We start from the raw sequence: 12,376 nt of genomic DNA on the forward strand, positions 1-12,376 counted from the left end.
ATAAAAAAAAAAAATTACGTGAAACAGCGACACCTCAAAAGGTGAACCGCGTTATAGCGAGGGACCACTGTATACTCCTCTAATGGCTAAGCTATGCTACATCTACATTCATGGTTCAAGGCTGTCTTCTTTAATTTTTTCATTTTAACTTATTGGTTGTTATGAATGCCAATATCAATATATCAGTCAGGCTTATATGAATGTGCAAGCATGTCTTTGTGTTTTCTCCTGACCTCATGCTCTGGAGAGAGTTGCTCCATGTCAGCACGCAGACACCTGAGACCAGGCAGGAAATGGTTGACCATCACCTCCTCGGAAATGACTGGACTGAAAGTTAAGGGCTTAACTGAAGTAATGCAGCCATCAGAAACTCAAATGCAAGTGTTCAGTTTAAAGTCCTTTTAAAACTACTTGGTTCTCCACAAATCACAACTACTAAATTAGATCAAATACAGTAAAACAGAAAAGAAAGGGAAAAAAAGAATAAATGCAATCTATTTCTTAAAACAATACATGCAATTTGAACTTTTAAACTTAATACAGTAAACAAATTTGAAAGATTTTTGCTTTTTTCATTAAAAAGAAAAGTTGCAAAATGCACTTAGTCTGGAAGGATGAATATTGGGATATAATAACATAGGAGGATTTTTACAATTTACTATCTTGTTCTTGTTGCTACTTGTATAGACATGTAAACTAAAGAACTGGTGATTCCAAGGTCAGACAGTTAGTAATACTACTGAGCAATAACAGTGTTTCCGGGAATCACCAGATGGGAGGGGTTTACTTCAGGACAATTTAAAATATTTTGCTGCTGATGAAATCAATAGTAATTACAATTAAAAATTCACTTCATTACTTTATAGCTACAGGGCACACTCCACCCATCTGAGAATGAAAATAGGTTCACACAAACTTTACTCCATGTTCCTTCATCCTAGACTGCATGTGTTCTGCCACCCATCAAACCCAGTGAAACTATATGGGACCAGCGGTGAGCACGTCTTTATTTTTAGGGATGGAAATGTACACTTTCAGAGCTTGTCGCACTGATTACAGGAGAAAGAAGTGCAGTGGGAGGTAGAGGCTCTGAGGTCAGGGCTATACCTCCTGGACACTACTGCACTATAAAAATCACAGCCTGACAAAAATCCACAGGAATGAACCTCAACAGCTGCCGTGTGTGTGTGTGTGTGTGTGTGTGTGTGTGTGTGTGTGTGTGTGTGTGTGTGTGTGTGTGTGTTGGACCTGGGTGGGGTTGGGTTGTCAGTAAAGATGAAAAAGAGAAGAGGGGAAAAAAAAAAAAAAAAAAGAGTAAAAGAGAAATAGAGGAAAAAGAATCAGAGAAAAGAGGGATGACAGAAACGGCAGAGATGATATAAACGTGAGTTCTGTCCTGGGAACTGTTCCTAAGGATTGGAGCTGATGTTCAGTCCTTTCCCTCCACTCACACACTTTCTCCCTCTCTCATCCTTTCCTCTGCTTAACCAACCCTGTAATTACATCTGGCCCCAAAATGGAGGCAGCTTATTTTTCCTTTCTCCTTCTGCCAAATGATAGTTAAATCCTGCCAATACACACAGTGATCCATACACAGAGGCACCGAGACCACACTGATACATACCAGCACATCTCACAAGGATAGCTAGGAAATAACTGGTAACGCTTAGGTTCTTCTTACTGACTTACAGTTACAACATCTAACCCTGAACCCTAACCAAACTTGACACTGACTTCTGGTAAATCATTTGGAAACACATAAGTACAGGAGTATTAAAAGGACGAGTGGACTCATATTTCCTCTTGGAGTAAGTTAGTTTTAAGCTATTAGGTCTTATCACGTAGAGTGACAGTTAAATTGCTTTTTCATTTAAGAATGGAAATCCATTTCTAAACAGCTTACATGGACTGTGAACCATGACCTTTAAAAGGATACAGCAGCAGGAGAGGGCGCTGTAGGCCTCAAACAGCTGAGTGGCAATGTCAATCCTCTTGTTTTCAACGCTCTGGCTGTTGTTAGCTAGAGCAAGCTTGTGAAGGTGTGGAAGCACAACTAGGAGAATAGCAAAGACAGGGGCAAATGGTTAGAGCACAGAAAAAGCAGAATTAAACAAAACAATGAAGAGATTAAAAAGCATATTTAAAAAAAATGAGATGTCCTTATTTTTTGGTATTTTTTGGAGCATGCTCATATCAAACATGGCCAAGGTTTGGCATAGGTGAGATAGCAAAATGAAATAAGTGGTCAGTTTCAGAAGCTTTTTCCTACGCGTAGCTCTCAATGATGACAGTAGGAGCGGATACCCACTATATGGTAATCCCAGACAACAAAGCTCAATCCACCAGTTGTTCAAATATTTTGATTGTGAGGGGAAGCCAACCAGAAAAAAGTTGGCTTAAAGGAAGTGTGGCCTTTAAGGGAAAGAAACTTAAAACGCCTCGTTACAGAGCATGAGCTGAGAGTCTGCACTCAAGCCCAGTTTAAGGTAAACAGGAATTTTCTTAAGCAGTGAATCCTGCAAAGCTCCTCAATTGGAGTCCAAGAACAAACACATTGAGCTGGAAATTTGAGCATAAAGTCCCCTTTTAAACAGTTAGTCATTTTCATACACTCGTCTCTGAAGCGTGGCTCTGCGTTGGGCCCAACCCTTCCGAATGTCCTGATGATCTCCATGTGCAAAGAGTGCTGGTCTTGGTACTGAGGGTCTTCCAGGAATGACGCCAGCTGCATCTTTACACGCTCCAGCAGCTAAACACACGCAAGCAAAAGTATTTTTAGACATTTTAGAATGATGATGAATTTAAAAATGCTTTCAATTAATTTCATCACTGTGTATTTTGACAGTTCCCCACCTCTTTTTGAGTGACAGTCTCCATTATGGTACCAAAGGCAGGAATAGTAGAGATCCTCACTGAGCTACAAACAGCAAGAATGCAAGAAAATGCTTTGACCATAGATAGTCAGTTAATCACTATTTCAGGCATTCTAACACTCTATTAGCGTGCCATTATGGCAGAATTAGAATGAGTCAAACATTATCTGGAAAAAGGTTTTCAGATTCATTTCATAATGTGGGAAACACCAGATTATTGGGTTAACCACATTAAAAGAAGTGAGATGTGTTCAGGGTATGTCATAAGATGAAAGGCATGTAAGGGATTTTTTTAAACAGTGCAGCTAACGGATTCCAGAATTGACTTAAAATTTTTCATTTGTGTACATTTTTTTATTACAGTGCCATATCCAGTGTCAAGCAAGCATTTATACTAAAACCCACAACAAGTCAAAGAATTAGGACTACTGTGGCTAACACATGTTCTAGGTTTTGCATAAATATAGTGATTACAGTGTAATGACACACTGGTAACCACAATGATGACTGAGATGGTTACTGTAGTGCCAGATCAGGCTCTACATTATGCTCAAGTTATTACATGTCCATAAACAGTGAAATTTACATGTGTCAAGTAAAGTGTCAAGTGCATGACCCATCAGTGCTTTGAGTACTTGAATGACAGAGCTGCTATATAGAGAGTTTGTGTTTGGACTGAGCATCTGAAATGGTGATCATCTGAGCAGTAATGATCAATTTAGCCAAGATCTGGGAGCTCATCTGACTTTACAGAGCACCAAAATGCTAAGTCTTTGTGAATATTATTTGACCCACATCTATATTTAGAAATCAGTGGACTATAAGATAAGGTACAGTTATATATATTTATATCTTTCTTGAAGAAAATCCAACTACAAATGAAAATCTTAAATCTGCTGTAAAAATACAAAACAATAATAAGAATATCTGACATTAATCACTTGAATTAATGACTGCGATGAATGGAAGTAAGCAAGGTTAATGGGGAGGGGGCGTTAGAGTGATGTTAAATAATCATTTCACAGTCAGTAGGACTAGAAAAGCCAGAGGTCATCTGAGAGATCATTGGAGGAAAAAAGAACGTTTCTCATCATTTCTCTTAACATTAATTTTAAATTTATAAACTGCTAATTGTAGATACGGCAAAACACGTGAAGCCAATTTTTTAAGGCGACAAAGAAAAAGGAAAAAAAAACATGCATTAAAAGTTAAATCAATTTGTGTTCACAGTACAATTTGGGGACAAGCATATGCACCCAAAAATGTATTTCATTACAGAGACGTGAGATGAATGGGGCTGCATTCCAGCAGTGATGCCACAAATTTCATTAGTGTCGAGTTTGATAGATCCATGCCAAAAAACCCCTTTGAATTATTGTCACGACATGGCTCAGAAGACAGGCTGTTGTTTATAGTGTGCTATGTGTTTACCAGCTTATAGCGTGACACAGGGCTGAATCAAATTTGTTTGCTAATTAATCTAAAGATCACCAAAATGAATATGCATAAACATTTTCCTGTTGGACTAGAGAGTGGAGACTTAACTATTTATCCAAGCACAGATGTTGTTAGTCAGTGTGAGTCACTGGGTTGACATCAGTGGTTATTGAAAACGGGAGGTAAGAAAGAGAGGCCAGCGAACTCAGGCTCTTACTTCCTCGTTCACTGGATTTTGTTGTGGTTAGAAAAACTGCTGTGTTAGCGAAATAAGACTTAGACTTCTGGCATCATATTGATGCCAGCTAAGCAAGACAGATTCAAGAAATTTCTTCTTCTTCTTCTTTTTATACGAACGCACCACTGCAAGGATGCAGCCCACAAAAGGACAGTGTTTACAGAGAGATTTTTCTGTGTTGATTGACTCACAATTCAGGCCCACTGCACAGAGTTATAAGGGCTGGAGCCGCCCGGCGATCTACTAATGCTTCACTCATGCCTCGGAGAATCAACTGCAAACCCACCACACAGCAGGATGAGAGAGAGGGAGGGGTGCCATGGGAGGGGACAGAGACAGCAGGAAGGAGGGAAATGTATAAAGAAGAAAGCGAGGTGAAAGAAAGAGGTAAAGGTAGAATATATAAAATGGAAGAGAAAGAAAGAAAAAAAAAAAAAAAAAAAAAAGGATTGCCAACCACTATTTGGAGTCAATCAGAAGGGGCCCTGCTCTCACAGAGTGGGATAGAGAGGAAGAGGAGGAGGTGGGGCAGGTTACACGCAGGCATGCAGGGATTGTGCTGTTGACACATGGGAAATATGCAACCACATTTCTGGCAAAGGACTTATTAGTTGTAGACTGATGAGGCAATGAGAGCTGGCATGAGTTAGTGATGCAGACTGATGATGTGTACATGCATAAAAGAGTTCACCGTGGTTATGCTGAAGAATTACCCCATGGCACAGCCTAAACCTAAACAGGAGCCGCTCTAAACTAATGCACATGAGTGAGTTATATTTGAAGAATGAATGAAAATGTATTGGACAAATAGGTTATTTCAATGTTCATACTGTCTTATTTTCTGCTGAATTTGCTCCTGGCAGGTAAAGACTGGTCCAAATGTGATAGTTCTCAGGCAGCAAAGAGAAGGGGGAGAGAGACGCGGCGCAGTTTGCTGTTGTTGTTTCACTTACATTTCAGGGTCAGAAGACAGTGTGATGAGAGCCGGCACCACTCTCTGAGCTACCAGCGTCTCATTCACCCCCTTCACCAGCAGCTGATCGGATTGGACAGAGCCAGCCGTGATGTCACAGAGGTGGGCGGGGCATTTGGGACAAGAGCGAGCAACACCGGCAATAAATAGAGAAAGAAAAAAAAAAAAAGAAAAAAAAAAAAAAGGGAAAAGCAAAATAAAGAAGGGAAAAGAAAAACACAAAAAGATAGGAAGAAAGTGATATACAATGACAAGAACAATAGCTGCAAGACACGGAACAGCACTGTATGTTTCAAGCAAGTGTGTACACACACTCGTTCACACACGCACGCACACACATGCAATCTCAGGTATGCACACATGGCAAAGCCAACATAGCTAAAATTGCACAAGTATTGTTACAATACAGTGAGCATAAAACAGCGGGCTCTTTCCACACACGCCAGATTATAAAATAGCTGAGAGTAATTTGATCTGGCATCTGTGGTAAAGGGCCACTTTTTGATCCACAGTTTTGGTAATGGTGGACAGCTACACACTATGAAATGGTGACAGTGAGGTGTTCTGGGAAAGAACGAGTCGTTCACAAAACAGGGGGGAATGAATACGGCCTACCACTCCTCCTCCCCCAGTTCAGATCAACAAAGGCCAGGTTCCAATGCTATGCCTAGAGTCTCATCCCAGTATTTGACCTAAAGTGTGGACAAACGAGATCTCATGTCTCTTATGGCTTTGGCCAGGACTTTTGCCTTGGGAGGCTGGTTTAATATGGATCCAATCAGCTGAAGAAAACAGAGAAGGTATTGTCTCCCTTTACAAAATAACAGCAGTATTATGTTTCCACAGGATCTGAAATTCTGAAAACATAAAAAAAAAAAAAAAAAATTCACAAAAGAACATTTCTGATTAAATTATACTTTCCAACAACACTGAAAGGGAACAGGCCTTCAGCTCCTTCAACTATGCCGTACTTTCAGGGTACTGACCTCAGGTTTTTTCTGACATGTAGCAGATATTTATGTTGTCGCTACTGGGATGAGTGTGCAGTCAAAGGTCTGAGGGTCTAGTCATAAGGTTGGAACCAGAGCACTGATAAGCTAAATGCTACAGTCTTTACTCACATTTAAAGGGCAGAACAGCTTAATAACAAATGTTCAAGAGCAGCAACAGCAAGCAAAGCTAGCACAAGTATAGCAAATATGGAAATGTGAATATTGAGTCTATATTGTTTATAACTCCACAACTGACCATTTTTAGCTCAGTGAAACTATACATGTATTGATAATCATTATCTACCAACTTAGATTCTTTAACACAATACAACAACAATAACTACATAATAAAAATGTCTACAATGCATTAAAAATTATTAGGATTTTATCCATAATTGTGCAGCTTCATTGGTCTATATTTTACTAAAATACATTTTAGTGCAATGTTTCAACTGTGGTACAGTTTTTTTTTTTCCTTCCAAAAAAATCTTTTGTGCTTGTGTGTTTGTACCTCAAACATCCGTGCTGCCGTACACCGGACAAGAGCAGACGTGTGGACCACCCCATACCACAGAACAGTTAGCAGCAGCTCATGGTACACTGGGTTGGCACTGAAAAAACACAAAACAACCCGATTAAGTAATCATTAACTTTCAAACTGTCAAGTTAAAACAACAAACGAGTAACTGTATAAAAGAACCTGCCACATTCTTATAAATGGGTGTGCTCACACTCTCTCTCTCACACACACACACACACACACACTTCAGCTTACCCCAGCTCTACAAAGGAGGCTTTCAGGCTGTCAAGAGGTGCATGGGACAGAGACAGGGTTGTCATAACATCTTCTAGGAAACCCACCAACAGCTTGCGATCCTCCTCCTTTTGAGAGATGACAGCATACTTGTGACAATTTCATGTATTTCACTGTAACACCTGTATATAATTTATAAGAGTGCGGTTAATTTTATTCTCTTTTTAGTCTGGCCGCTCTGAACATTGACACTGTGTTAAAAGTTGATGCAAAACACTGCACTTAGACAGACAGCTAACCTCAGGCATTAGGAGTGAATTTTATACATGTATTTGAACTTGCAAACACATGTATTTGCAAATTGTGGCTGCTGGATCCAGTTCCAACTTGCAAATACGTGTATATTTAGATTGCATAGATCAGATTTGTAAAATAAAGTGATTCTGTCACAAATTGTCTAATTAATCAAAAAATTGTCTCCCTGGAAAACTCAAACCAACCAAGATAAAGACTTAGCTATTTTTTTTAATAAAATGGTAGTATAACATTTATTCCATCATTCAGATTACCTAAATCTTGAAGAAATCTACAAACTATCAAAAAGTCTGATCACGATTGTTAGTTTCTGAGCAGCTGTTAATTTACCTGGTTATAACATGTCAGCACTCCAGTGGCATAAATAGGAACTGTGGCTTTGGTGAGAATACCATTCCCTGCTGAAGCATCTGACAGGAGAACAAAAGCCGATCATAACAATGAACGCAATAAATTCAGTTAATCAAGAAGATTAGAAATGAGCCGAGACACAAACAAATATGACATGACGAGGTCATTTTCAACCCAATGTACTGGGTTCACATTTGTTAACATGAGTATATGTGTGACACTGTGGCCTCACCATGCATGTTATACTGTTGTGGTTTTATAAAAATGTCAGAAAAGGTCCCGATGACCTCAACACAGCCTGGGTCTCCATACAAAACACATTTCATCAGTGGCCACAATACCAAAACTAAAACACTTGGCAGCCACATAAGACCAAGCACCTCTTTATAATTATATAAACATGTTTGGAATTTATAAAAAAGGAGATGGAAACACCCATAACAGACTCCAAATAGCTTGTTTACATCAACAGTGTCAGCGTCTGAACTCCACCTATCAACAGTTTCTTGAGAGAGCTGAGAAAACCTTACACTTGCACATCTGCGTCTAGGCTAAAGCTGCCCTTACCAACGTTCTCTTCAGACAGTCGGAGAATCTCCTGGAACTGTGGTTTAACCTGCAAAAGTCACAATGATAAAATGCCAGCATAATACTTATAAATATTGGCATTTACTGTATACACACACACACACACACACACACACACACACACACTTTTAAACATCCCATATGAACTTTAAAGATATCTTTAAATATCAAACTAAGAATGAACGTATACACAGTAAACTGACACATTTATTGTAGTTGCACTATGTATATGACATGACAGAATAGATTTTTTTAGTGGCCTCAGCTCTAAACACCATTCAGTATTCTAAAAACAAGTGTGCCTGTTCAGGTAAACAAGGTGGGTTGAAATGAGCTAAACTGGAGGAAACTTTAAGAATGCTTATTAAGACTAAACTGTCATGGTTTACTCAGTTATCACAGGTTTACCTTAGTGTTGGTGAAGATCTTGCCAAAGGTGCGGCAGAATCTCCAGAAAAAGCGAGAAAATTCATGAACACAAGTTGATGATGTCACATTTATGCGACCCACAATCTCTATGAGCTGCGGTAGGCTGTTTAAAAAAAACAGAAGAAAGGAAAAAAAATAGAAATTAGTAGTCTGAGTCCATGTTGTTAATGACAATGGGCATTCTTTCATACATCTTTTTTTTTTTTTTTTTTTAAAGTATGTTGAGAGAGATGAGATAGCCTTTATTTGTCAGTTGCAGGTCTTTTGCCCACAACCGAGATGACAGACCTTGCCGACCGATGTTAGTAGACATGTGCCGATTACACTTGTGTTACTTGTGTTGTGAGGAAATCTAGAATGTCTTTAATGTGTTTAACCTCCCATTATAAGGTCCCTCTTCCCTCTGAGGATAACAACCACATCCTCATAACATTAGTCACTGCATTTTACCACGATAGCTTAAGGTTATAGTAAGCCTTGGTTTAGGTTACGATGAGTTATTTTAAGTCACTGAAGTGATCAAAACCAAGCTTCATGGGTTTGAGTGTATGTGTGTGCGTGCGTTTCTTACAGCTGGTTGACCACCCATAGCAGGCTCTCCCATCCAGTGGTTCCTTCATGCTCCAGCTGGTGGTCATAGAGTTGCAGCAGGGCACTCAGCATCTCCCTGCTGCCAATGATGGTTGCCACATCTTGGAGGGGAGAAGCTGGCCGGGGAAATCGAGTCACTGCAAATCCAAAGATAGAGGACCAAGGCAGAAACTGAATAATAAATGTCAAAGGCTTAAAGGCCACACTAGCACCAGTAGACTATATGTGAATGAAAAATGTTTGAAAGTTGCATTTTAGTCACACTAAAATACAAACCTCTACTTCTGCTTAGGTTTCTGCATTTCTTTTACAATTGACCTGTGTGTGTTTGTAAACATCCTACCTTCAATTGCAGGTATGTCACCATGGAGTTTGACTCTGCTGGTGAAGGGTGCATTCTGCAGCACCACAGCGAACAGAGGAGGGATAAGAGACTGAAGGGCTGACAGGAAAACATGTAGCTTGTGTTCATCTAGACCATGTTCTCCTTGCTAGAGAAAGAAGCAGCACATATTATGGAAAGTGAGACAGTGCAATTTTATATATGCACTATGCCAAGACTGAAATGAAAGACACTTACTGTATGTAGTTTCTCTATACGTGCCAGTAGAGAAGGAATGAGTGAAGTGTGCAGGGTGCCCAGCTCTGTGGTCCAGGCAGCAAAGGCAGGGATGAAGACCTGGTGGACCGCATTGACCACCCGCTCTGATGGGTCTCCAAGAGACAGCAGCATCAGCTCAAAACCCTGGAATGAAAACAGACAAACAATAGAGCAACACTCAGTCTCACCCACAAAAGCAGTTGTAAAATCCTGGCGTAATACATACAATGCAGAATAGCAGTTGTGGACATCATTAAAACAAATCACTCTCATACATGTTCATCTACAAAGATACACACCTGGGAATACTTATCTGGGTCATCTATGTAACCCATAATTATACCCAGGCTCTTGACCACAGCCTCCCTGACCATGTCCGCCTTATCCTCAGCAAGCATCTGTTGCAACATGGACAGCACCAGGGAGCTGCGAATCTCCTTCTACAGAGACAAACAGTGACAGCAAAAAAAAAAAAAAGACCGACTGAGAATTCATTCAGGTCATATTTTATAATTCTACATTTAGTACATGATGAGTATGGGCTTAAATGGATTATTTCCGAATTGTGGGTGAGCAAAGATATTTATTAACTCTCAAGAAATTTCACTCATTTTTTTTATACAGTCTATATTTAGAAGAATCTTTTGTAGGCAACGACTGCCTGATGTCTGGAACTGATGAACATCACTAAACAATGGGTTTCCTCTATTGTGATGCTTTGCCAGGTCTTTAAAACAGCTGTTTTCAGTTGTTCTTGTTTGAAATTGGAAAAAGATTTATGATCGGGTTGACATTAGGCAACTGATTTGCCATTTTTGCTTTCAAGAACTCCCACGTTGCTTTTAAAATTTGTCCTGGATCATTCTTCTTCTTATACTTCTTCTCTTTAAAGCACCATCCAATCAACGTAGCTGCACCTGGCTCAGTCCGAGCACACCGTGAATCCCCGTGCTCTTCAGATTTAATTGGTAAAACCACTTCCACTGGAAGCAGGAAGCTATACCGTGGTGTGGGTTGCATTTGGATTATGAGCCCTTCTGATAGTTTACTTTCCTCGCAACCCCTTCCAAATGAAAATGCCACACCTGGAATTAACTCACAGCCCACTCAATTGATGAAGAAATAATAAGGAGTGTCCAATTACACTTAAGCCCTTGAAAATAGGGGATTGTCTATAAAGTATAAACATTTCTCAACAGTTATTGCAATAGATTAATGCTTCACAAATGAAAGCTTAGTCTGCACTTTAGGCCCATATTCATCATATACTGTAACTTGAATATGTTGCATTCATAATGTGTTCTTACAGGCAGGTAAGGTGCTAAGGCTCCACAGGACTCTGCCACCAACAATCTCCTCTCTGGATATTTGTGGTTAATCTGGAGAAGACAAGTTTAGAGGAATTGAAGTGTTTAAAGAAAGAGCAATAGAAATTGAAAGAAAAGGAGAGGCAGACGGGAGTGCAGCCACCATGGAATGGAAACAACTCGAGTATCAGCAACATCCTGACCCTGTGGAAACCACTATTTGTCTTTCTGCGCAGATTCTCAGACTCCAAACTGGTGGCAGCGGCCGTTGTCATGGGAGCAGATTTTGTTTATCACACATGTGTTGCATGTGGTGACACAGGTGGCAATGAAGACCAAACCGCTAACCCATTTAACTCAAGGACGCCTATGGAGGTATTGCTAACAGATTCCCAAATCAGAAAGATCTGACATGTTTGCATTTCTAACCTTTGAGTGTTTTTATGAGAGAAAAAGTGGGAAAACAACAAAAAGCAAAACAAAAATACAGAGAAAACGCAAATCATTCATACGTATACTTCCCATCTTTGAACTGAAATTAAAAAACAAAAACAGAGACGTGTCTTATAAATTCAAGTGCTACAGAAAGGTTCACATCACAATGCCAAGCAAACAGACTGTATGCTAATTAAATCTAAATATTTACACACCTGATCACTTTAGCATTATTCATGAATTTCAAATAAACTTCAGATGTTTAAAAAGAAAACAGATTAGAGACCATTTATAAATCAGTAATATGATCTCAAAGCTGTGAAATTCAGTAGGAGTATATTTAATAACCCCTGTAGGCATGTACTCTACCTGTTCCCAGCACTGAGGGAGTAGCTCAGCCTCGACACGTGTGGGCCCCACATGCCTCGCAAACGCAACGCAGCCCGTCAAAATCATTTGTCTTTGGAGACAAAAACACACATTTGAGAAAAT

The 12,376-nt window shown here is 39.6% G+C and overlaps 1 protein-coding gene across 9 annotated transcripts in view; it reads right to left on the reverse strand.

Moving 5' to 3' along the window:
* Positions 1 to 12,376, reverse strand: part of relch (RAB11 binding and LisH domain, coiled-coil and HEAT repeat containing) — a 36,581-nt gene that overhangs the window by 4,913 nt on the left and 19,292 nt on the right. For 6 of the 9 annotated variants that reach the window (XM_085287409.1, XM_085287408.1, XM_085287404.1 and 3 more), the window contains 16 exons: positions 12,254 to 12,344; positions 11,450 to 11,521; positions 10,442 to 10,582; positions 10,122 to 10,286; positions 9,885 to 10,032; positions 9,522 to 9,678; positions 8,930 to 9,053; positions 8,501 to 8,549; positions 7,913 to 7,992; positions 7,289 to 7,395; positions 7,025 to 7,124; positions 5,502 to 5,584; positions 2,854 to 2,917; positions 2,611 to 2,749; positions 1,937 to 2,053; positions 234 to 322 (listed from right to left, as the gene is read on the reverse strand). In XM_085287409.1, coding sequence (XP_085143535.1) covers positions 234 to 322; positions 1,937 to 2,053; positions 2,611 to 2,749; positions 2,854 to 2,917; positions 5,502 to 5,584; positions 7,025 to 7,124; positions 7,289 to 7,395; positions 7,913 to 7,992; positions 8,501 to 8,549; positions 8,930 to 9,053; positions 9,522 to 9,678; positions 9,885 to 10,032; positions 10,122 to 10,286; positions 10,442 to 10,582; positions 11,450 to 11,521; positions 12,254 to 12,344 — 1,726 coding nt within the window. Of the gene's footprint in view, positions 1 to 233; positions 323 to 1,936; positions 2,054 to 2,610; positions 2,750 to 2,853; positions 2,918 to 4,739; positions 4,823 to 5,501; positions 5,585 to 7,024; positions 7,125 to 7,288; positions 7,396 to 7,912; positions 7,993 to 8,500; positions 8,550 to 8,929; positions 9,054 to 9,521; positions 9,679 to 9,884; positions 10,033 to 10,121; positions 10,287 to 10,441; positions 10,583 to 11,449; positions 11,522 to 12,253; positions 12,345 to 12,376 lie in introns of those variants that run through there. The other 3 variants (XM_085287407.1, XM_085287403.1, XR_014893928.1) reach the window with 2 other exon arrangements.

This window comes from Mchenga conophoros, linkage group LG9 (genome assembly GCF_057382185.1).
Source record: "Mchenga conophoros isolate Kocher_MC1m ecotype Shallow Benthic linkage group LG9, M_conophoros_male_GT1.1, whole genome shotgun sequence".
NCBI classification, from domain to species: Eukaryota; Metazoa; Chordata; class Actinopteri; order Cichliformes; family Cichlidae; genus Mchenga; species Mchenga conophoros.